Source organism: Diaporthe citri, assembly GCF_014595645.1.
Source record: "Diaporthe citri strain NFHF-8-4 chromosome Unknown scaffold_1, whole genome shotgun sequence".
In the NCBI taxonomy this organism is placed as follows: Eukaryota; Fungi; Ascomycota; class Sordariomycetes; order Diaporthales; family Diaporthaceae; genus Diaporthe; species Diaporthe citri.
In genome coordinates, this window is record NW_025064846.1 from 7,133,890 (window position 1) to 7,157,706 (window position 23,817).

Genomic DNA, 23,817 nt, shown 5'->3' on the forward strand with positions numbered 1-23,817 from the left:
TATTATTTATTAGCTATAAATAAACCTAAGATTATTAAATTATAAATTATAAATTCTCATTATAAATTATATAACTTATATAATTTAAAATATATAACTTTTAATTCTTATATTTATTTATTAATAATAAAACTTAATAACTTTAATAAAGTATTATTAATAATATTAATAATTAAGAAAAAGGGCTTTATAGCAAACTTAGGGTAAATTATAAGTAAAAAGGCCTTAGCTAATAGTAAAATTAAATATTAAAATTATTAAAATTACATATTATTTTAAAAATTCCTTTATATATTTAGCTTTAAATAGTAATAAAGATGCCTTTTAAAGGTAAATAGCTTTAAATCTTTAAAAAGAATAAACATTACCTTATAAGATAATATTAATTATAAAGTATAATATAAGCTTAATTAAGTTATAATTAATAGGTAAACCTAGGAAATATACTCTTTAGGGAAATAAAAACAATAATATTAATAGGTTCCTTAGCTTATAAGCTAGCTAACCTTAACCTAAAGAAATATTTTATTACTTAATTTAACTTTATTTATAACTAGCTAGTTTTTATCTTAATAATCTTCTTTCTTATAATCTTTCTTTTCATTTCTTATTTATATTTAAGAGCTTTAAAGGTTTTAAAATAGCAATAAAAAGCATTAATATTTTAAGTATATATACTTAGGTCTTTTCTTTTATAATCCTTTCTTTTATACTTTATACTTATTAATTTATAATTTTAATATAATACTTTTAATAATTTCCTTTCTTATAATCCTCCTTATAATCTTCCTTTTTTATAATCTTACTTCTTTTACTTTTCTTAATCCTTTTCCTTATCCTTATTCTTTATAATTTTTATTCTTTTCCTTATAAGCTTTATAATATAATTAAGTACATTTTAATAATTATATAAGGTAATGCATAATCCCTTTTATATAATTCTCTTTCTCTTAATTCTTTTCTTAATTCTTTACCTTTAAACCTTATTATAAAGCATATTTAAAAGGAGGAACGTTAAGAGGAAGGAAAGATAAAAATGCTAAATGCTTAGCTTAATAGTAATTAAAACCTAAATTACTACCATAAAAAAAGGTAATTTTAAACTTTATTATATAAGTATTAATTATCCTTATAATTCTTATTATTCTTTTTATAATTATAATTTATATACTCTTATTAAGCCCTTTTATTTAAATATAAATCTAAATGTATGCTTAATTCTCCTTTTATATTTTTATATTAAATAGCGCTTTTACTTTTTAAATATTTTAAAAACTTTTCTAAGCTTTTCTTTCTTTTTAATAAGGTTTAAACTTATTATATAAAAATCCATAATACCTTTTTTATTATAATATATTCCTTAAAGTAAATTAGCATATTATTATTATTATAATTTTATTTTTAAAGTATTAAATAGCTAATAATTCTCCTTATTAGCGCTTATATCCTTAAGCTTTATATTAACTTATATAGCTAAACTTTTAATAATTATATTACTTATTATATTAATAAAGTATTAAAACTATTTTTAAGTAATATATACATTATAAGAATTAAGATATTTAATTTATTAAGTATTATATAATTAATTAATTTTTTTATTATAATATTAATTATTATATAAGGCATTATTATAAAACTTTATTTCTTTTTTAATTATTTAATATAAAAACTTTATATTAAGTGGTTTTTTAATGCTTAAAGCAAGATTATTAAAATATTAAATTATGCTTAGAATTAATATGCATTATTTTAATAAGGTAGGTTATTATTATGCCTTAGCTAAGTTTATTTAAGCTCTTGCTAATAATCTTATATATTTTATTAAAATAAGGTAGTAATTATTATTAATATTATTATAGCATAATATAAAGCTAAGCTTATTATTTTTATTATAAGTAAAAAAATTAAAGTTATCTTATAAGTAATATATAATATTAATTATAAGATATTATGTTAATTAATTATAATTATATTTATTTATAAGTTATTAAGTTGCCTTATTAACTTTATTGCTATTATATTTAACTGCTTTATATAATAAGAATTAGCTTATAAAATGATTTATTTAAAATCGCTTTAATAAGGAGCATAATTTATAAATAAGCAAGTTTTTAAACTTAAGTAAAGAATTATACTTTTTTATAATGATAATAAAGCAAAATAATTAATAAAATAATAATAATATTATTAATAATATTATTTATTATAATATGGCTATTAAGGTATAATGTGGAAAAGGATAGGTTATAATAAAATTTTTACTTAATTAATTATACTTAAAATATAATAAAGGTATTTACTTAGTAAACTAAATACTTTAAAATATATATTTAGCTTATTAATTAAATATAGCATTACATTAATTAATATAACTAAGTTTATAATATATTATTTATATATAAAATTAATTAATTATAATATAATTAAATTTTTACATGCCTTATAAGCAAGATAATGCAATAATTGCTACTTAACAACCCTTAAAACAAAACCCCTTAAGATAGGTAATGTAAAAGTTTATATAATATAAAAACGCTAAACGTCTTAACTCTTAAACTCCTCTTCTTTAATTATTACCCTTTGCTAAAACTATTAAATATATAATTATAATATTGCAACTTTTATAGTTATTATAAAAGCATATAATATATTATGTTTTTATATTTTAAAGTTTTAAAAGTTATTTTATTATAAATTATTATAAAGCATTAATAAGCTAGTATAACTTTTTAATAATATTAAAATAACTTTTATTAAGCTAGCCTTATAAAAAGGCTGCTATAAAAATATTAACTTAGCTATATTAGCTTAAAGCAATGGCCTTATTTATTAATATAATTTTTAATAATACTGCCATTAAAATATTAATTACTTAGTTATATAATCTTAATAATATTAGCTAAATAAATTAAGTACTTATAAATCCTTATTATCTTTATTATTATTATTAAAGTATTAAGAATATATACCTTACTTTAACTTCTTTAAAGTTAGCAGCAATTCCTTAGTTAAGGGCCCTTTTTTTTATAAATTTACTAAACTTTAATATTACGGCAAATAATAAACCTTAATATAAGGTAATAAAGATAAGACCTTAACGCTAAGGCTATTAAGCTAAGCCTCCTTCTTTATATTATAAATAAAGCAATATTTATTTATGTTAATATTAAAGCACCTTATTAAAAAAGCATTATTACCTTATTTAAAAAACGCAACCCGCTTAATATCCTTCTTTATATTTATAAAGCTAAACCCTTAAGGCATAAAGCTTAAACTTAAATATAAATTATATAATTAATTTTAAGTTTATTAGTAAATCTCTTTATATATTAAGATTTTAAGGTTTTAATTTAGCTTAAAGTTATAATTTAACTTAAGGTTATAATTTAACTTAAAGTTTTAATTCATTTCCTTAAAGCTTATATTTTTAGCCCTTACTTTATTTAATATAAAGTAGTTAACATTTAACTTAACTATATTTATAAAGAGTTTTGCATTAAGTTAAAGTTAAATTATATTATTAAAATAACTTTATATAAGCAGCGCGCTATTAATAAAAGAAATAAAGGTAAAAAAGCCTTGCTATAAGCTAATAACTTAAAATTATAATTATTATAATGTACTTTATATAAAACTTAGCATATTATACTTATAAGAATTATTATTATATATATAGTTTATATAAGTATTGCTAAGTAAAGATATAATCTTTAAATTATTTACTTAATATTAATTAATATAATATTTAACTTAATTATTATATCTTATTATGCATTTCCTATAATTTATAAGTTAAAAATAACAATTAACTATTTATATAAGCAAAGTAATAAAATTATTATTTTAATAAAAAGCGTTATTACTTAATTACTACCCTTAAAAATATATATTTTATTAAGGATTTATTATAAGCTAATAAATAACTAGTAAATTAAGCTATAAGTTATATTAATACTTAATTAAGATAATAATAAAGGGAAAAAAAAGAAAAATAATCTTACTAACTATATAACTTTATAATTTATTAAGTATTAATTACTTAAGAAGTTAATAATTAAAGCTAAATAATATTATTATATAGCTTTTTAAGCAAACTTAGCAATAATTAATGCCTTTATAACTATATAAGCTATGTTTACTTAATATATATTTAGCTTAAAAATTATATACTTAATTAAAATAACAGCTTTTTATAATATATAAAGAAAGTTATTTATATAAAGAAAAAGCAATTACCTTAGCATTTAAGTTAAAAAAGGGGTAAAAAAAGCTATAATAACTTAAATAAAGAATTTATAGTTTATTAATAATGCTTTATATATATATATAAGTATATATATATTATAAAAAGAGGATAAAATAAATAAATAAGTATATTATAATTACTATTTAACATTTATAATATATATATTAAAATTTAAAATCTTATTAAGTAGTAATTATATTAAGTAAGTATTAATATAAATAATGGTTAATAAGCTAAATATTATAATTAACTAATGCAAGCTATTAGCTATATTACTTAAGCAATATAACTTTATATATTTATATTATAATTTATATTATATAATAAAATATTATAATGTAATACTTTATAATAAGAATTATATTATAAGAATAATATTAATTAAAAAAGTATAATTATAATTATAATAATATATATAACTTATTTATTATTAATATAATGCAAAATAGTTATATATATCTTAATAAAAAGAGGTTGGTAAGGAGCTAAGCGTTATAACATTATTATATATGCATTACTAGCTATTACTATAATATATGCTTATAATAATAATAAAAACTTTATAAAGCAAGGAAAAGTTTTATAATATATTAATTAATGCCAAGGCGCTATAAAGGCTTAGCTATAAAACCACTATGCCGTTCCTAGAAAAATCATTATATCTTCTTTACCAGGGGGGGCGGAATTCAGCGTCCCGATACTTAATGGTGCAGAAAATTGAACAGAGCAATTCTCGTAGCAACGTGTGAAGTCGGAGTGCTTTGTGGACCAAGTTATTATGGAAGCATGAAGACCTAGTAGAATTACCACCTTGCAGGTCCTTTAGAGACAAGAGGCTTGTGTGGCTGCAGTAGCATGTAGATGGCGCCCAAGGCCCACTACGAGGAGGGCAAGCCATGACGTTGGGCCCGCGCCTTGGCGGCCTGGAGAGGTTGCAGGCGCAGGTGTGGTGGGGGCGGGGCGGGCGCCTGAACTGGTCCTCCTTGACCATGACTACAACATTTTGCAGGCATCGTGACCTTTTTGAAACTTGCTAGTCCTCTATCTCCCACTGAAGGAACCCTCTCTCCTGCGATCATCCTTTGGTCGCCACGACGTTGTCCCGTACTGTTCTTCCGTGAAGAGGTTCGCTCGATCACGGCCTCACCTACCCCTCTCTCCCACCTGCGCACGACCGTTTACAGCGCCCGATCCCGCCCAGCGCCCAGCAACCTATTTCGAACCCGAGAGCACTCGCGATAAGACGACACCATGAAGCCGCAGAAGCCGCAGCTGAAGCAGCAGCACTCGGTTACGGCTAGGGACGCTGAGCTGTCGGCACAGTTCTCCAAGGCTTCCGTGTCCGACCTTCCTGCCCTCCAGAACCGCGCCGGCGACAGCACCAGCCCCTATGTGCAATCACATGCCTCCACGCCCGTCGCGTGGCAGCTGCTGGACGACGAGGCCGTACAGCGGGCCAAGAAGGAAAATAAACTCATCTTCATGAACATCGGCTTCAAGTCATGCCATTGTAAGTCCCGCCCCAGAAACATGCGGCTTGGACAACGTGACTGACCTCAAGGGCCCACCCAGATTGCCGCCTGACCACCCGGGAGTCTTTCTCTCACCCCGAGATCGCCAAGCTGCTCAACAACTCCTTCGTGCCCATTATTGTTGACCGCGAGGAGCGCCCGGACATCGACAACATCTACATGAACTACATACAGGCAATCAACGGCGCCGGCGGATGGCCCCTGAACGTCTTCCTGACTCCCGAGCTGGAGCCTGTCTTTGGCGGCACATACTGGCCCTCCCCCGGCACCGAGCTCATCGGCCCCGATGGTGAGGAGGTGGCCGAGGACGAGCGCATCGACTTCCTGGTGATCCTGCAGAAGATGAAAGAGGTCTGGCCGCAACACGAGGCCCGGTGTCGGCAGGAGGCCAAGGAGATAGTGTCCAAGTTGCGTGAGTTCGCTGCCGAGGGAACTCTCGGAACGCGCGGAATAGCGACGTCCGGAACGGTGGGGGCCTCGAGTGCCGCCGTTCCGACCGATACCTCCGGCACGCCGATGGCAGGGGACTCAGATCTGGACTTGGACCAGCTGGAGGAGGCATACATGCACATCGCTGGCACTTTCGACCCGGTGAACGGCGGCTTTGGAATCGCGCCCAAGTTCCCCACCCCGGCTAAGCTCTCATTTTTGTTAAAACTATCCAACTTCCCAAGTGTGGTGGCAGATGTCGTCGGGGACAAAGAGGTCGCGCAGGCGAAGCACATAGCGCTGCACACCCTGCGGAAGCTCCGGGACGGTGGTTTGCGCGATCACGTTGGTGGAGGATTCCATCGGTATGCTGTAACGGCGGACTGGTCGATGCCGCATTTTGAGAAGATGGTCTCTGACAACGCGCTGCTGCTGGGCTTGTATCTGGATGCTTGGCTATCAACGGCCAAGGGACTCAAGAAAGAGGACGAATTCGCCAATGTGGTTTTTGAGCTTGCAGAGTACCTGACCTCGACGCCCATCTTGCGGCCCGATGGTGGATTTGCCAGCAGTGAGGCAGCAGATTCGTACTACAGGAAAGGCGACACCCAGATGCGCGAGGGCGCTTACTACCTATGGACCCGGAGGGAATTCGACGAGGTGTTCAAGGACTCTCCCACCGTGGGTGCCCTGGCCGCGGCACACTGGAATGTGCTAGGGCACGGCAATGTGGAGCGGGAGCAAGACCCAAATGACGAGTTCCTTAATCAAAATGTGTTGCACACGGTGAAAGGTGCCGAAGAGCTCTGGAAACAATTCGGCACCTCATCTTCAGAGGCTAAGGAGTGGATCGAGACTGCGCGGTCGCGGTTGAGGACCCGTCGTGAGGCAGACCGAGCAAGGCCGGAGACCGACACGAAGGCAGTCACGAGTACAAATGCCATGGTCATCTCGGCGTTGGCAAGGACGAGCTCGGCCATCAAGTCCGTTGACCCTGAGAAAGCCACCAAGTACTTGAACGCAGCCAGGTCGGCGGCAAAGTTCATCGAGACAAAATCGTGGGACGCGCAGGCAAAGCTGCTGTACCGGTCTTATTTTGATAAGCGAAGTTCAGCTCAAGGATATGCGGAGGACTACGCTTTCCTGATCGAGGCCTTACTTGACCTATATGAGGCGACTGGCGAGGAAAACTGGCTTGAATGGGCCGATGGCCTGCAGAGTAAGTCCGTCCACCTTCAACTACCAACCCCAGAAACTGACATGTTCTCGTCCAGAGCGACAAATTGAGCTCTTCTACGACCCGACAGTGCCCAGCACATCGCGCCCAGTGACACCCATGGCGCACCACTCCGCTTGCGGAGGGTTCTACTCCACGGCAGATGAGGCATCACTCGTCATCCTTCGCCTCAAGGACGGCATGGACACCGCACAACCATCCACAAACGCCGTGTCCACCTCGAACCTCTTCCGGCTGGGCTTCGTCCTCGGGGACGCGAGCTACGTGAAGGTTGCCCACGAGACCATCAGTGCCTTCGAGGTCGAGGCCCTGCAGTACCCGTGGCTGTTTATCGGGCTGCTCAGTGGTGTCGTCACCGCGAGGCTGGGCGGCATAGTGTGGCTCTCTGCCGCCGGAGACGACCCAAAGAAGGAGGAGCGCCGGCGCAAGTTCTCTGAGCTCCCCAGGGCAGGCCTGAGGAGCTGGGTCTTCCCGAAGAAGGGCGGCGAGAAGGACAAATCATGGCTGTTCGGCAAGAGGAACCAGGCTCTGGCGGGTCTGGAGGAGGGATCTTACCAGTTCGACGGGAAGTACAAGTTGTACAACGAAGCAGAATCGGACCTGTTCGGTTCTTGATGATGTCAATCCTGCCTGCGCTGAGGAAGGGAATAGACGGGCGTTGTGTCTCGGGGTTTGAAGGCGGCCTACGAGAATACCGGAAGGAGACTGGCCTGCCAACTGCATGCATTTACTAGGAGTTTCATCCATTCTGAGATGTTGGATTGTTTGTATACTTACTTGTCCGAGCACGCGGGATATCGGAAATGGACGGGCGGTCCCTAGTATGTTGAAGGGGGTGGATGAAGACATTGTTGACTGTACTTTCAGGAACTTCCATCCTCAATATGATTCCATCAGAAAGTCAACTGGTTCGATCAGTTCCAAGGTAAAGTTGCTGAATTTAAGCTACGGATGAAGCGGGGTGTGCGGTAGGTATATCCTTCCTGGGTCCGAATCTACGAAAACAGTCCGAGTACTTCTCATGCCAACCTTAACGTGGGTGCGGTCTCTTTAGGAGAGAAGGCATATTTGAAGACCTCAGCGACGGCAAGACACATCTCCACGACACCTGAGAAACGATGCCGGCTCGGTAGTGTAACTTGGTCCAAGTCATACCGAACATGGCAGTTGGAGTTGGAGATCCAAGTGGGGTTGAGTTTACAGCAACTATGGGTTCCAATCTGAGCACATGCTTGTACGTTCCAGTACGGTATCTGAGATCAATGATGCGATGGTCCTCTGATTCCGGACGCCGCAGATTCGTGGCGCGAGTCCCTGACAGGGATGGCTGAGCTACAAGGACCTATAGGGGCCTCCTCTTGCTCCCATATAAGTTCCGCGCGCCATCCCATAGTACTGTAATATCATGTTTACCAAGGGTAAAACGATCAGATTGACTTTCACTCGCCCTTACACAGCCTCGCCTCACAATGACGAACCTGCTCGTGGTCTTTGGAGCTACAGGCCAGCAAGGCAGCTCTGTCATCACCAAGGTCCTCGAAGACGCCGAGCTATCGAAGACGTACAAAGTCCGCGGGCTGACCCGCGACCCCCTCAAACCTGATGCCCAGGCACTTTCAAAGAGAGGTGTCGAGGTGGTCAGATGCAACACTGAGGAACGGTCATCTGTCAAGGCTGCCTTGCACGGCGCGCACACCGTCTTCGCCATGACGGTGTCGCTGTACAAGCCCGGAGGTATGGAGGAGGAGCTCGCACAGGGCAAGGCCATCGCGGAGGAGGCGGTGGCAGCGGGTGCACAGTTACTTGTGTACAGCTCTGTGCCGAGCCCCAAGAAGATCTCGGGCGGTAAGTATGCCGTAGACTCGTTCGACGTCAAGGACGAGGTCAGAGACTATATATCCGGTCTCCCGATCAAGTCGGCGTTCTTCCTGCCTGGGTGTGAGTCGATCTCACCCTCAATTTTCCTCGTGATGCCTAGAGAACAAGTACGGTGGTGCTGATGACTTGTGGACAGCCTTCATGCAGAATTTCCACACAAACATGGCCCCTCGGCCTGGGCCCGACGGCAATCCCACCTTCTGGGGATTCGTCTCGCCAGAGACCAAGTATCCTCTGATCGACATTGCTGGCGACACAGGCAAATTTGTAGGAGCCATCCTCGCCGAGCCGGACAAGTACGCAGGCAAGGCGCTCGCCTGTGCCACGCGCTGCTACCACCATGACGGAGATGGCAGAGATCATGGCCCGCTCGAGCGGCAAGAAGATCACGTACGCTCAGGTCCCAAAAGATGTCTTTGCCGGATTCCTGCCTGAGCCCAGCCGGCCAACTTTGCTTAGCATGCTGTCGTACTTTGAGGAGTTTGGGTACTATGGGCCGGAATCTGAGCAGCTGGTCAAGGAGGCGGCACAAGCTGCGAAGGGGGCGCCGGCTGAATTTGAGGAGTACCTGAAGCGGGAGCCGCTGCAGCTATGAGCAACTCGACAATTATTTCTATTTTTTTCATGAGCCGAATCCATTTGGAATCATATCTGCGAAGCAGCTGTAAGAGTCCAACTTCAAGAAATGGATGAGTTGAGTGCTGAAAATAATTCCTGTCCAGGTGGGACGACCCCGGTGGGAAGCTGCACGCCCCTGGAGCTCAGCCCTGCAAGCGGACCGGACCCCTGGAGTTGCCATCATCACAAGCTTACAGGGCTTACCGATAGCTCGATAGCAGGGGGGCAGGTCGATCCAAGATCTAGAATATCTTCCTTGCCCCGCCATTCCGGTTGCTTATCAAGCAAAAATTTAGAAATCAAACTACCATCCAAGGCGACAATCCCGTCTAATCCTTCTGGCCTGTCGCCATAAATTTTGAGGCCGACTTCTCTGCGACTTGGTCAATTTGACCTTCATGATCTACTTTTTTAAGAGCCAAAATTTAAAGATTCCCAGCCAGAAACGCCGTCACAATGTCTTCGAAGCCCCACAACGACCCCGCCTCTGATGAGGAGCCCGATGTCGTCGACATGGAGGAAGTCGCCGAGGAGATCCCAACAGAGAACGCGGATGGGGACATTGACATGTCCGAGCCCGACGATGACGAGGGGGAAGAGCTCCAACTCGTGAACGACTCGGTCGCATACTTCGACTCCCACAAGGACTCCGTCTTTGCCATCGCCCAACACCCCACGAACCCGAACATCGTAGCTACCGGCGGCAGCGAGGGAGATTCCGACGACGCCCCGGGCAAGGGATACGTGTTTGTGGTCCCCGAGATTGCGCAGAACGACGGACCAGTGCTGCCACCAAGTTTCGCCGCCGACCCGCAGGCCGCCGCGAGGGAGATGGCCAGCCAGAAGGAGAACGTCCAGATCCAGCCCGTCTTTGCGATCGATGGACACACAGACTCGATCAACTCGTTGGCCTTCACATTACCAAACGGAGAGTTCCTGGTTTCGGGCGGAATGGATGGGCGGCTGAAGGCGTACAAGGTCGACGCGTCAAAACCAAGCTTCACATTCGTCGGCGAAAGCCAGGAAGTCCCCGAGATAAACTGGTTGGCGCCGTGCCCCAGCACCGACTACCCCAACTCCATCGCCCTCGGCGCCTCAGATGGTTCCGTCTGGGTGTACACGATCGACCCCTCGGATGCCACAACTCCCCTCCAGATCGTCCAGACCTTTTTCCTGCACACCTCGAGCTGCACGGCCGGCGCGTGGACACCCGACGGAAGCTTGCTTGCCACCGTGGACGAAGAGAGCAGTCTGTATGTGTGGGACGTGTGGGGACTCGCGGCTGCCAAGGGCCACGTGAGTGACAACGGTCAGACCGTGGTGTCGCTCACGCCTACGGACCAGAGGTTCGCCGTGGAAGGCGGTCTCTTCTCTGTCGCCATTGAGCCGAGAGGAGGGTACCTGGCCGTCGGCGGAGCTGGAGGAGCCATCAGGATCGTCGGCCTGCCAAGGCTCACGGACCAGACGGCTGGTGCCACAGCACAGGCAGGCTCGAAATCAGCAAAGGCCAAGGGCGCCAAGGCAGGAGCAACCCGGGGTGCTGGTGCCGAGGCGCAGGCAGGTCAGATCCTGGCAGCGTTACAAGTGCAGGCTGACGGTATCGAAACTCTGGCGTTCGCTCCGGCTTCCGCAACGGTGCCGCTACTGGCTGCTGGCTCCGTGGATGGCAGTATCACAGTGTACGACCCAAGCCGGACATTCTCTGTGCGGCGACACATCCAGGGTGCGCACGACGAATTCAGTGTCGTCAAGGTCGAATGGGTGAAGCAGGCACACACGACAGGGCCGGCAGCAGCACAACAGCAGTGGTTGCTGACGAGTTGCGGTATGGACGGCGTGGTGAGGAGATGGAATCTCCAGGGTGCGAACCCGACTCAACACGCTCCCAATGCAACGGTCGCAGGTCTGGAAAAGGAGTGGAAGGGTCACCGGGGAGACGGTGAGGGTGGCGGCGTGTTGGGTTTTGTGCAGGGGCTTGATGGCAAGAGGGTCGTCACGGCGGGTGATGATGGTATTGTGCTGGTGTTCCAGGCATAGATGGCAGAGAGTGAGCCTGGGTCGGTTCAGAAAGCCGCATTATGTTTTTATGGACCCATGCTTTCGTCCAGCATTCTCCATTGTATCTAAAGAGCAGGGGCTGAGCATCGAAGAGACGCATGCACCCAAATAATCAACAGAATCCGGAACTACTTAATCTGGGTCTCGCCTGCGACATTCTTATGGATTGTCAAGAGCTTCATGCACCTTTCTCGACTATCCTTGCGATCTCCGAGGGATGACCTTCCATTCGTCATCCAATATTTCTGTCATATACCTGGCAGGAGCCGACTGGGAGATGCTGTTGGAGAGCCAATGTGGTTTTCTCATCAGGCACGATCCGCTGAAGACCACTCCTTCCATTGACTCTGCCCAACACAAACATATCTGGCGTGGCCCGGAGGCTGGCGGATCTGTCCTTTCTTCCAATTCTTTTCCACAGCAACACCACAGAATCACCAACGTCTTGCACTCACCAACATCTTGCACTTATCAACATCTTGCACTCATCGAAACTGAACAGACCACTGCATTCATCAACAACATGAACAACCTTCGTGAAATTGTGGAGAAGGGTGCCATCGACCTCAACAAAGTTCTCCAGCCGCTGCAAGAACAAGACGACAGGATCAGGCAGCAAATGGACCAGAACAGCAACGTGGTAGAAAACCTGGCCCATCTGGGAGCTCGAGATGCTCTCATCCAACCTCGAAAGGAGGAGATTTCCAGACAAAAGGAACTGGTCGAGGCAGCGACTTCCAAGTGTGAACCAGAGGGCAAGACTAAGGAACTGGTGATAGCCTTCTTCTATCTCGTCCACACCCTACAATCGGACTGCCGCAAACTTGGAGAAGACATACTAAAATGGGACGGGATTTTCAATGCGATCGACTCCCTGGAGAAGCAGAAGAAACAGCTGATTAAAGAAGAGTGCGACAGGGCCGAGGAAATCTTGGAGATGAAGGTCAAGGACGACAGGCGGAAGGACCTTCTCAAGCTTGCGTGGAATGTCATGGCCGACGAGATCAAATCCGGCCGCAAAGATCACAGCCTGAGTGCTTCTGAGGGAGATTCGACAGGCATTCACTGATGGGCTGATCAGAGGATACTCGACACAATGGCTACAACTGGAGCAGGACATCGACCAGGCAGGCACTGGAACGCAGCGAGTGATTGATCAGCATTGTACTCAGAGCTGTGAGACGGAGCGAATATTCTTTTAGGGAGCCTGGCCACGGTAAGCAGACAACAAATAATCTCAGAAGGTCCCCAGAGAATGTGGTCTATGTTGTTTGCTAGGCCAGATTCTGAAAGATTTTATCAGAAAGACACCCATGAATCAGAACACACAAATCACCTTCCAACATATTGTCTTCTCTCAAAATTGGCACTAAAATCTATATACTTAGGCATCTTCAACTCCAGGAGAGAAAAATCAGAAACCAGTCTCTGCACAGTTGCCAAACTATGGAGAACTCGGAACAGTGCCTTGCGGCCTTGCCAAGGCTAATTCCGGGAGCCCCTGTCAACATCCATTGGCCGAAAGCAACCTAAAACAGTGTTTCCTCCTGAACCCAGACTCTGTTCCATGCTGCAGTCATTCACTATCTCTGGTGCCCCCGGGAGCAGCTTTGTAACAAGGCTTGGTCGTCCTTCCCAGAGCAGGAGGGGCCGCTAGTTGTCTTCCCGCAGAATTCCCGGCCGTTGGGCGTCTGAATCCAAGACATCCAAACACCCGCCCTCAATGGGGCCTCTCCCCTTGATACACACTGAGACAAAGACCTAGTCTGCATGTGTATGAAATGTGGACTTGAGGCTCTCAGGCTATGCCACAGCTTTTCAGTTAACTGAGACTTTGCAGTTGCACATCACACTTTCTGGTGAGTTCCTTTGTCGTCTGGGCTAGAGAGACACTGAACCATTGCTGATATTCGCATATTGATTCAGCGTCTCGAAAGAGAGATTCTAAGGGCCTGTTTCAAGTTATTATCGCAGGGAGCTTTCCGGTATGGAGAGCTTCGGGCACATGTGCCTTCCCAGAGCTAGATGTAAGCCTAGCTATGGTAGGGCGGCAATCCTTTGGGGTTTTAATCTGTTGGGCTCTCCCACCAGAAGCTCACGTTGTCCATTTTTCAACTGGGCACACAGCAGAACCTTGTCTCGGACTCCAGCTTGACAATTTGAGGTCCATATCCTAGCCCCCCAAAATCACAACACCTGTGCACAAGCCAACCCGCCTAGCTGGACAGACTATTACGAGGACAGGTAAGACATCAGCTATTCTTCTTGGTACCAGAATAGGTATACTAATTTGTGCTTCAAGCATTTGGCAAACGAGTATTCCGGCAAAGACAAAAATGTCTTCATCAATCCACGGAGACCCGGATCATGACCATCACTTCGATGCCTTGGTCTCGTCGTTGATTCCTATGGTGGACAACGTTCTCAACGAGACGTGGGCTTTTGTAATGGGCAACAATACGGCAGGCAGAGATGCTGAATTCTCAGCTAAGGCCGCAGAGTTCTCACCCCAGCTCACGGAAATCAGCCTTCGTTTGAGCGACATCAAGGCCAAAATGGACACAGAACGCAACCTTGAATCCCACATTCGCCTGGTTTGCAAGGACATCACAGATCATCGTGATAGTCTCATGACTTTGCTCCAAAGTCGTGAATGTGCCGACGCACTCGAGGACGCTTGCCTTGCTGGTGACTTGGACTACGCCATCCAAGTAGACTTGCAGGCCAAGGCGGTCCGTAGGTGCTGTCGGCTGTCGGCATTTGATGAGTTGATGTACAGGGTGCACCTCGTGGACAGTCTTGGGAGGATGAAAACCTACATCAGACAATACACCCAAGCCATACTCGAGCTGATTCTCTTGAACGACAAGCTTCATAATGGAAAACTGGTATCACTAAAACGCCAGCAGCAAGATCTGAACATGCTCTTGCACGGAGCTGCGGATACCTTGAGGAGAGCTTGAGGGGAGACCTCGAGCTGGACCGGATGAAGCGAAATGTGCGGTCAACTTCATGAGAGCTTAATGGCCCGGTTCACCTTCGACACGGGTTCATGCTAACGGCTTGCATCAGAGAGCCATTCAAGGATTTTCCTGTGCCTACCCAGTGGAATGGAGATACCACGACATGGCCAGCCAGGATCTGCATCAACGCCTTATACGATGGTAACCCCAAAATGTTTGGCTCTGGAGATAGCTTGTCTCACAGGAGCAGCAACATTTTCTGTGCTCACAGAAGCAGCTGCAAGTCGGACAGGAGACACTGACGGGACCGATCTTGATCTGGAGGCTGCGCAACTTCTTCGTGGCTATTCATTCGAGAGGATATGGTCCTCCATATGAGGCCTCTGTGACCAAGAATACAGTCCTTCTGGCCTGGTCGCTCCCAGATTCGTTCCACTTGGTTCTGCAGCTGAATTAGCCTGCCAGTTGAGAATTGGCAGTCTTTCTTTCATACACAAGGTCTTCAAAGCAGGTTCTACCCCGCGGTGAGCTTTCGTACAGACTGCTCGTTATCGAAAAAGATTAGACGTCTGTCCAGGTCGCAACAACTGACCCTGAAGCTACACCTCCTACACGTCGCCTTTTTCTTCGACAGACTTGAGGGACTCAGCAAGCGCCCACATCCAGAAAATAAAGCATTCTCTCAATCAGCTCTCCTCCAATACATCGTGCTTCAGATACAGCTTGCAGGGAAAGACCTGAGCATCCCGACCTGGTATGTTTGTAGCTCGATACCCCTTCAAACGCGTCTAGTACTGATTGATGTTTTAACAGACCGCGTCCACTCACTCTACTCGCCTTTCTCTGCGCCCGATCTCTTTCAAGAAGTCATAAAAGAAATACAATCAAGATGCCTCCTCGTTCTTCTATCACCGCGTTCGACTTGGGCTATCGATCTGGCAACCCTCGTCCATTCCTTGACCAGGTTGATAGTAAGCAGTTCCTGTATTCAGTGGTATTCTCAATCATCTCCAATGAGTTCTAGTATCTAACAAGTCTGGAAATAGTGGGGATCAATATGGGAGGCCTTGTGCGCGTCAACCGTCAAGCCCTCATTGCAGAGCAGACCCAGCAGCAGAGCCTCCTTGCCACCTTGCGACTCAACCACGAGACCACGGAGCTCGATCTCAAGAATTTTATGGGCGAGCAAGAGGAACTGAGGATCCGCCTCAACAAGCTCCAGCGAAACCTCGCCGACCACATCAAGCTCATGGAAGACGCCTGGGCGCGTCGTCACATCAGCATCGCGATCGGATATCAACTGACCATCAAGACCCTGCGAATCGAGCTGGCCGTGCGTTTCCGGGACCTCAACCAGAAGGCAATTGCTATGATGGACGCTATCAAGGCAACCCATAAGAAGTTGTCCGTCATTGAGTTTGACATCGTCCGAACGGAGGTCCGCCTCCGTGTGATCGACTCGCAGCTCCGTCCGGTGAGCAGCCTCGGTGACGCGCTGAACGCTGCTTGAGGAAGATGCCATGGCATACAGGAGATGGAGCATGGCAGAAGAGTCTCTAGTGGCCGCAACTAGAGGCGTGTACATACATACAAAGCGCCCAATTTTCCGATAGAAAAGGCCTTCGCGCTGAGACATGGCGCAAGGGATTGACTAATAGTTAGCCAGGGGATACCCGGCTACAATAATTGAAGAGTCCACAGTCCCTATGATGCTTACTATTCATCTCTGCTCTGACAGTGTCTGCCCGAAAGCTTTCCAGTTCACCAGCGGACTCATCATCTGTCCACACAAACACAGCACTATTTTAGCTCCCTTGGTGTGTTTCGCCGGAGTCCCAAGGCTCATGAGTTAGTTTCAGTAGTGTTGAGGTCTCTCACGTTACTCGAAAACTGGGAAGATTGGTATTCCGGCCAGGGCATGTCCCACCAGGGCATGTCCCACCAGGGCATGTCCCACCAGGGCATTCTGGCTCAAAGGTCGCTCAGTGACTGCTCCGGACAACTCTTGCATTCTACCATCACAGCACAACTGCTCAGAGAAGGATCCGTAGTCCAATCAACAAGCATAGTGCTGACAAACAAGTCAGAATATATCAAGGGCCTTTTAAGTGTGTCATGATATTGGCTCCAAACTTCAGTTAAATTACCAGTGCGCCACCAAGCATTGGTTAGAGCTTTCCATTGATAAGGGAGGAGTGTCCAAGTAAGGTAATAGTGCTTCCAAAGTCGTCAGACAGAGTCTAGATGTTGTATTTCAACATTTCCTAGAGTGGTCCTGTAGGTGCCCGGATCACAGCCGATGGACCAGATGTTCGCAACATCTATTGATTGTTACATTTGAGATGTCATTATCCTGAATCTAAATCAGCTGAAATATTTATCGCAAGTTTCCTTTGTCATTTGTGAACAATTTGAGAGGGTAGCGACCACGATGACAGTCTTGTGGAGACGGAAGAAAGTAGTCTACCTTCCACTTCAGCAAGACAATGCATGCTAAGAACGTGTCGTTGTTAGATTGGCAATGTTTTGGCCCAAAGATTGTCTTCTCAAGGATCAGATGAGCGACCAGAGTGACCCCTCCTACTTAACATGCAAACGGAGCTGTCACCCGTTTGCCTGTGACTGTTTTTCACCTTCACTCATGTAGCCCGCTTTGGCTCAACTCCAACCACGTGCGGGCCTTCCTTTCTTCCCCTTGCTAGTTTCCTCTCCATTATGGGAGCTGGTAACTTTCGATAAACTTCATCCCAACAGAAATAAGCCAGGGTCTCTTCCCAAAGTGACAAACGGCTACGACTTTCCCAGCAGCTGCAAACATGGCTTCTCCCGATCCCGACGACCATCTCCAAGCCCTCGAGAAGGAGCTCAGCCTGCTTCGGACAGTGCTCACCGCCCACAAGCACGCCGTGGCTGACCTCACCCAAAGCTGCCGCGACATACGCGCCGAGTTCGACGACACGAACAAGAAACACGCACAGCTCACGCGGGCCTTCGAAGGCTGCAGGGCGGACCTGTGGCACGCCTCCTCCGGCATGGACCGGAAGGCGGCGGCGCGGGCCGAGGAGAGGATGGCATCCGTGATCGAGGAGCAGGTCAAGATCCAGAGGCGGCTGCCCCAGATGTACAAGCGGCTGGGGGAGATGGTTGGGGCCCGGGACGCGATGAGGGAGAGCACCGGCGAGTACAAGGACAAGATCGCCAGGAAGGTGGAGGAGATCCACACTCTCCAGCCGTGCCAGAGCCTCATTTGCGCCCACTGTGGAAGGGGCGGCGCTGCGACGCTGCGGAAGGCCAAGGTCAACTTCAAGGATCGCGTGGCGAGGATGTGGAGGGCTGAGTGAGGGAGGGCCACGGGGCTTGGGATTCATCACGTTGCATCACACCGACTTGAACAAATAAACAGCAGTGGATTTGGCTTGCCCTTCGTACTCAGCTACACAAAGAGATCACGAAGGTACAACTTTGACCGTGACAGATGCCGAATTCAGAGGAACCTGCCACCCCAACCTCGCCGCCGTGACACCCGTGCCAGTGACCGTGTAGCCCGCCTGTCCGGACTCCTTGCTCACCCAGATGTTGGTCGAGTTTGCCGTCGGAGTTCCGTCCAGCTGGCCCAGCGTCACTGACACAGACCGGTCGCCCGCCGTGTACGAAAACTCCTTTATGACGCCCGCATCGATCTCCAACAGGATCCCAAGCGGTCCGACAAAGGCCCTACGCCGCGCCGCGTCCTTGGGCGTCACCTTGACCGCGCCGCCCGTGCCGCTGCTGACGGTGCCTCCGTATGCCACCAGACCCAGGTCCTCGTCTTCGACCAGGTACGACCCCGTGCCGAGCGTCAGGCCCAGGAAGTTGGGGCCGTAGTCGCCGCTGTACCCGTCCCAGGCCAGCGTGTCCGGGAAGGAGTGGAACGAGGCGGCTGCGAAGCCGTCGCTGTTGATGTTGGACAGCGGGCCGTTCATGCCGCCGTAGCCGATGCGGAGGAGGTACGTGTCGTTGGGGTTGCTGCGGAACGCCGACAGCGCGACGAGCGCGTTCAGGCCGGAACCGTAGTGGTGGATCTGCCGCTCGATGCGCTGGAGCTTGCCACCGTAGCTGTTTTGGAGGTCAGTTCGGTTCGAGATCAAACCACCGAGAAAAGAGGTCTGCGTCGAAATTTCCAACTTACATGTTGTCCCAGTACCGCCTCGCGTTTCCGTTCCAGCCCCAGTGGGCAACCGTCGGCTGGAAGCCCAGGACAGTCCCCAGCGTCTTCTGCGCCGTGGCCGTGTTCCCGAAATACTTGGACCAGTAGTACACACCCTCCTGGCCGGTCGAATCCCAGGCCATCTCAGACCCAAAGGGGTCCTCCTGCGAGTTCCACAGTGTGGCGCGCGAGCGCATCTTGCCCTCAATGTCGGTGGCCTTGGCAGTGAAGCCCTCGCGCTTCAGGTCCCGGAGGAGCTCTCCAAACACCGTCTCTCCCATGAGCCCGACCTGGGAGTATCCTACCAGCCAGTTGCCCCTCGAGTCCTGAGCCATGGCAGCCATGACGGTGCTGTAGCTCTGGTTGAGGTACCAGTCCCACGGGTGCTTGGTCAGGGTCCCAGGGTACGCCCTCCCGGCGCGGTACAGGGCCCAGTACGCGGCAGCTACGTGGACGTAGTTGTATGCTCGGTCGGTGGCGTAGGCGCTCTGCTTGTTCCATGACGTCCAGCTGCCCCAGTTGAAGTCCGTGGAGTACTGGTAGCCAGAAAGGCCGTAGTAGAAGGCGCTCTTGCGGACGGTGAACTTGCCGTCGTTTGGCTGGATCGTCTTGAACAGCACGCCATCCACAAAGGCCTCGAGCTTTGCCATCTCCTGTGCGTTAGGCTGGGCCGCCTGCTTCATCGCGGCGGCTAGGTATGACCCGGCGCCGGCCTCGTCTGACAGCCCTGCGATCCATACTCGGGAGTCCTGGAGGACCTTGGCCTTCTTGCTGTAGTCGTAGCTGATGACAGATGGCGCTCTGCCGAAGGGGTCGCTCGTGTCGGTGTAGTACTGCTCCGTGGTCAGGAAGTTGCCCAGGCTCGAAAGAGTGGCCGGCCCGGACTTGGTGACGAAATAGTGCACGGTCTGGAGCTGCCCGCTGGTGTAAGTGATCGTGACCTTCACACGGCCGAAGGCGCTGGACGAGGGGGCCACGTTGTAGACGCCCGGCGATGCCTGTGTCAGGGTAAGTGCCCCAGCTGGTTCAACGGCCGTTTTAGAGACGCTGCCACCTGATCCTGGGTTCACAATGAGTTGGGCCGTCAGGTCCTGGGGCACAATGAAGCCAGGCACGCCACGCACGTACGGGGTTTTCGTGGCCTGGACCGCATCGTCGATCTCCCTGACACCGCCTTTGGCAAGCGAAAACCTCAAGCCAAATGTCAAGGACTGTCCCGCCGCGATGGTGCGCGAGGTGGGCGTGTTCCAAGGCACACTGCCTTTCCACTCGTTCTCCGCGTAGGCCTTGGTCACGGTCTGCCACTCATAGAATCCCTCGAAGACCTGGCTGCCATAGGCTGTGGCGGGATAGTTTCTCTCGGCCAGGTTGCGGTAGGCCTCCAGGGGTGTGTCTCCAAGCGGGGTGACAACCAAGGCCGCTCCATTGCCGTTGATGGGCGCGACGCGGATATGCCCTCCGTGCAGGCCAACGTAGGGGTCAGACAGCGAGCAGAGCCGTTGGGTGTCTGACGCGGAGCGGTTTGTGAAGATGCTGTTGAACTCGGCCGGGAAACCAAGGCTGCCAACTTCGATGGAACTGCTGCCGGTGTTGGTCAGGGTAAAGGACAGGCCGAGATCACCGTCGACATCAAGCCACTCCCGGGTGAGGTTCAGAGCTGCGGTGTTGGTTGGCAGCGTCGGCGCCAAGTTTGACGCAGCCAGTCTTTTCCCGTTCGTGCCGTTCCCAGCGCCCGAGACGACCTTGACCGGCTGTCGAGCGGCCGCAGAATCGCCATTGATCCAAGCCGTGCTGCCGACAGTTCTGTATCGGAAGGTCACATCCCCCCAGTGGTACTGACCATTGCCAGCACGGAAGGGCAGATAGTCGAAAGGGAGGAAGTCGAACGACCCCCCGGCCGCCTTGAGAGAGGCCAGGACTTGTGCATCACGAGCAAGCTGGAGGTCGAAGTTCTGGGTCTTGAGGGTGGTGTAGCCATTGCCAAGACCCAGATTGTCACCTTGAGCGCTGACAGACGGGGCCAGGCTCAGGAGAGAGGCCAGTGACGCCAGAACCAGATATCCCAAGCGCGCCATTGTGGTGGTGCCTTTGGTGCAGGAGTGGTCGTGGTGGTCGTGTCCGCATCGTGAGGACTAATCGAACACCAGCACTGATATCAAGACGATATAAATGGTGACGGTGAGTGGTGTATCATGGATCGGCACCATTTCCACCGAGCGGCAATACACGACGGGACTCCAATTTCCATGGTGGCACATGGCGATAGTGACGGGCAGTAACGTCGCGTCGGTTCCATTTGGGGTTGATCGGCGCTTTGTCTCCATTATAAAAACAGCCCTGTCATATCACCTGCCCCTTTGAGCCATAAATATTCCGCCGGACCTTGACTCAACGTCGTGATCCTAATTTACCGTCAGCAGGTTGGTCGAACGACTGACTCGGCATTAGCTAATAAAGGTGGTGGCCATCTTCCAAGTCCATTGTTGCGGTTGTGGTCGTGGAAATAGACTAGAGCGCAGAAGATAGTGGGAGAGGGTAGTATTCGAGTTGGGGCCCTGCGAAAGAAGCAATCGGCTGATCAGAGTGACGGTCCCGGGCCGGCCTGGTTCGGCCTGCGATTCGGATACAAATACATATGGAGAAGTAAGCAGTCGATGGATTCTGATTGTGAGATATTACACAAAGCTCGAAAATATGAATGATGGGGAACGAATTGAGTCATTCAGAAATTTCAGGGTCAACATATTTCTCCGTAAGGAAAATGGCGCAGGAACGATGCAACACCTCCCCCAACCCACATTGGGGCAACTAAACGGAAACACGGCCCTCAACGCGAAGACGGGAGAAGGTAGAGGTTGGCAGAAGGAGAGGAAAATGACACCTCCGCGTGTACTATTTGTTTTGCTTCCACCATACAGCAAGAAGCGCTTATGCCCTCGCCTATGAGAATATGCGAGGGTTTACTAGACCCTCGCTGCAGATGGCTCATGACTACGCATGGTATTCACCCACAGGTGGTACTGCATAGACTTGCAGGCCTTATAGCCTCTGATCAATAAAATTGTGAATCCTTGCCAAGTTTCTGTGAGCTCCCGAGTCTCCCAAAGTTGGATTTGAGTTGAGCTCACAAGTCCTAGCGGCGAGTAAAGCCATGTAGACAGTCGAAGACACAGCTGTTTGAGACCCACACACTTTCTTTTGAGCCACACCGTGGTTTGAAAATTGAGGTACGGCCAATGATCGATGCGGCCAAGCCAGCGTCGATTTGCTCTTGGGGTGTGAGTCGCATCATGGTCCAAAATGCTGGGTGAAAGGCGGTAGGGGCGAGCATTGAATGTTGCCAACTGAAGCGTGACTCAACTCGGCCTCTCCGCTTCGACACTCTCAGTCAAATGCTCCCCGAGGCTTTTGGGCTCATGTGCTGACGTTTGCGAAGTTGGTTCTACCGGGAGCTCAGCCATGATGCCCTCTTCCGACAACTCTGCCTCGAGAATCTGGGCCGGTAGCTCTGGGGTGCCGGTGTCGAGCTCAGCAGGAATGACAACCGGGATCGCAGCTAGTTCCGGTTTCTCATAATCTGCCTTCTGATGGTCCTCAGAACTCACAGCCCGCTGCTTCCTCGCTCTCCGAATACGCCAAGCGACGACGAGAACAGCAATGACGATGATTCCAACAGGGATTCCAACTCCAAGGCCGACTTTTAGTGCAACATCATCAGACCCATTTGACGCTTCCGCCGCCGTCGCTGTAGGCAACATGATAATGCTGACGGTTGTCGGTAAAGCTGACGGGGCCCTGGCAGAGCTCGCGCAGTAATATCCTGAGGGGGACGCAGACGTGCAGACAGCGCCCGAAGGGCAGCACCTACTCTCCTGGGTGCTTTGGCCACAACTGAACAAGCCATTGGTGCACACAGCCATGGTCGGGGCTGTTTCTGAAAACAAGCAGGACCCTCCACTGACGCAGTCGCTACCGAACGGACAGCAGCCACCGCCGACGGACCGAGGGCATACGTACCAGGTGCTCGTACATAGTCGACCGACGCAGGCAGCTGCTGTTTCCGTGGTCACGGTGCTGGCAGCCGTGTCCGTGACCGTGGTCGTGAGGAGAGAATAGTACGAGTCCTGGGGGCATGTGAGCCCACAATTTGAGCCCAGATCACAGCATTGGGTCTCAAATGTCGTTTCGTCCACGACGCAGTATGCCGAGTTCGGACAGCACACTGTTGAGTTGACATCGGAGCCTGTCTCTCAGGTACTGGTAAGCGTTCTGGGCTGACCTGGGGCAATGGGGCAAGAGTCTCAAACGCCATTGAAGGACACACATACATGGATGGGACCCCTCCTGACACTCGCCGTCTCGCCTCATCAGGCCCTCAGCGTAAGGTAAGAATGGAGAGAAGAGAGGTTGGATATGCTCAGCCCCAAAGAAATCCACATCCCTCCCCCGGAGGACGCCCAAGCCTGTGGAGGACCCGAGCAGGGCAGCGACTGCCATGACACAATTCTGATGCATCTCTGCTTCTGCCAAATCTGTGTGGAGTGTCAGGCCTGAATAAAATATGGCAAGTAAGCTGGATGGATTATTCTGACCATGGCACCTGAGGCATTTTAACCCTTTGTACGGCTGGCTCATGGCAGCTCATCCAACACAATGCAGTTCGCTTG

At 47.3% G+C, this 23,817-nt stretch overlaps 9 protein-coding genes across 9 annotated transcripts; 7 read left to right on the forward strand and 2 right to left on the reverse strand.

The window, feature by feature from the left end:
• Window positions 1-5,500: 5,500 nt before the first annotated feature.
• On the forward strand, window positions 5,501-8,062 carry INS49_001890 (uncharacterized protein; the record flags this gene model as incomplete). Its single annotated transcript, XM_043162709.1, has 3 exons — window positions 5,501-5,759; window positions 5,822-7,429; window positions 7,485-8,062. 3 exons carry the CDS (start codon window positions 5,501-5,503, stop codon window positions 8,060-8,062), a joined length of 2,445 nt encoding a protein of 814 aa, XP_043031215.1.
• An 854-nt stretch (window positions 8,063-8,916) lies between these two features.
• On the forward strand, window positions 8,917-9,920 carry INS49_001891 (uncharacterized protein; the record flags this gene model as incomplete). The annotated part of the gene is made up of 3 exons (XM_043162710.1): window positions 8,917-9,385; window positions 9,462-9,621; window positions 9,701-9,920. 3 exons carry the CDS (start codon window positions 8,917-8,919, stop codon window positions 9,918-9,920), a joined length of 849 nt encoding a protein of 282 aa, XP_043031216.1.
• Window positions 9,921-10,399: 479 nt separating this feature from the next.
• INS49_001892 (uncharacterized protein) lies at window positions 10,400-11,980 on the forward strand (the record flags this gene model as incomplete). Its single annotated transcript, XM_043162711.1, has 1 exon — window positions 10,400-11,980. The coding sequence occupies one exon, from the start codon at window positions 10,400-10,402 to the stop codon at window positions 11,978-11,980; it is 1,581 nt and encodes a 526-aa protein (XP_043031217.1).
• A 544-nt stretch (window positions 11,981-12,524) lies between these two features.
• On the forward strand, window positions 12,525-13,070 carry INS49_001893 (uncharacterized protein; the record flags this gene model as incomplete). The annotated part of the gene is made up of 1 exon (XM_043162712.1): window positions 12,525-13,070. One exon carries the CDS (start codon window positions 12,525-12,527, stop codon window positions 13,068-13,070), a length of 546 nt encoding a protein of 181 aa, XP_043031218.1.
• A 1,267-nt stretch (window positions 13,071-14,337) lies between these two features.
• INS49_001894 (uncharacterized protein) lies at window positions 14,338-14,964 on the forward strand (the record flags this gene model as incomplete). Its single annotated transcript, XM_043162713.1, has 1 exon — window positions 14,338-14,964. One exon carries the CDS (start codon window positions 14,338-14,340, stop codon window positions 14,962-14,964), a length of 627 nt encoding a protein of 208 aa, XP_043031219.1.
• Window positions 14,965-15,853: 889 nt separating this feature from the next.
• Window positions 15,854-16,474, forward strand: INS49_001895 (uncharacterized protein; the record flags this gene model as incomplete). The annotated part of the gene is made up of 2 exons (XM_043162714.1): window positions 15,854-15,935; window positions 16,011-16,474. 2 exons carry the CDS (start codon window positions 15,854-15,856, stop codon window positions 16,472-16,474), a joined length of 546 nt encoding a protein of 181 aa, XP_043031220.1.
• Window positions 16,475-17,780: 1,306 nt separating this feature from the next.
• INS49_001896 (uncharacterized protein) lies at window positions 17,781-18,305 on the forward strand (the record flags this gene model as incomplete). The annotated part of the gene is made up of 1 exon (XM_043162715.1): window positions 17,781-18,305. One exon carries the CDS (start codon window positions 17,781-17,783, stop codon window positions 18,303-18,305), a length of 525 nt encoding a protein of 174 aa, XP_043031221.1.
• Window positions 18,306-18,410: 105 nt separating this feature from the next.
• INS49_001897 (uncharacterized protein) lies at window positions 18,411-21,225 on the reverse strand (the record flags this gene model as incomplete). Its single annotated transcript, XM_043162716.1, has 2 exons — window positions 18,411-19,059; window positions 19,133-21,225. The coding sequence occupies 2 exons, from the start codon at window positions 21,223-21,225 to the stop codon at window positions 18,411-18,413; spliced, it is 2,742 nt and encodes a 913-aa protein (XP_043031222.1).
• A 1,281-nt stretch (window positions 21,226-22,506) lies between these two features.
• On the reverse strand, window positions 22,507-23,070 carry INS49_001898 (uncharacterized protein; the record flags this gene model as incomplete). The annotated part of the gene is made up of 1 exon (XM_043162717.1): window positions 22,507-23,070. One exon carries the CDS (start codon window positions 23,068-23,070, stop codon window positions 22,507-22,509), a length of 564 nt encoding a protein of 187 aa, XP_043031223.1.
• Window positions 23,071-23,817: the final 747 nt, after the last annotated feature.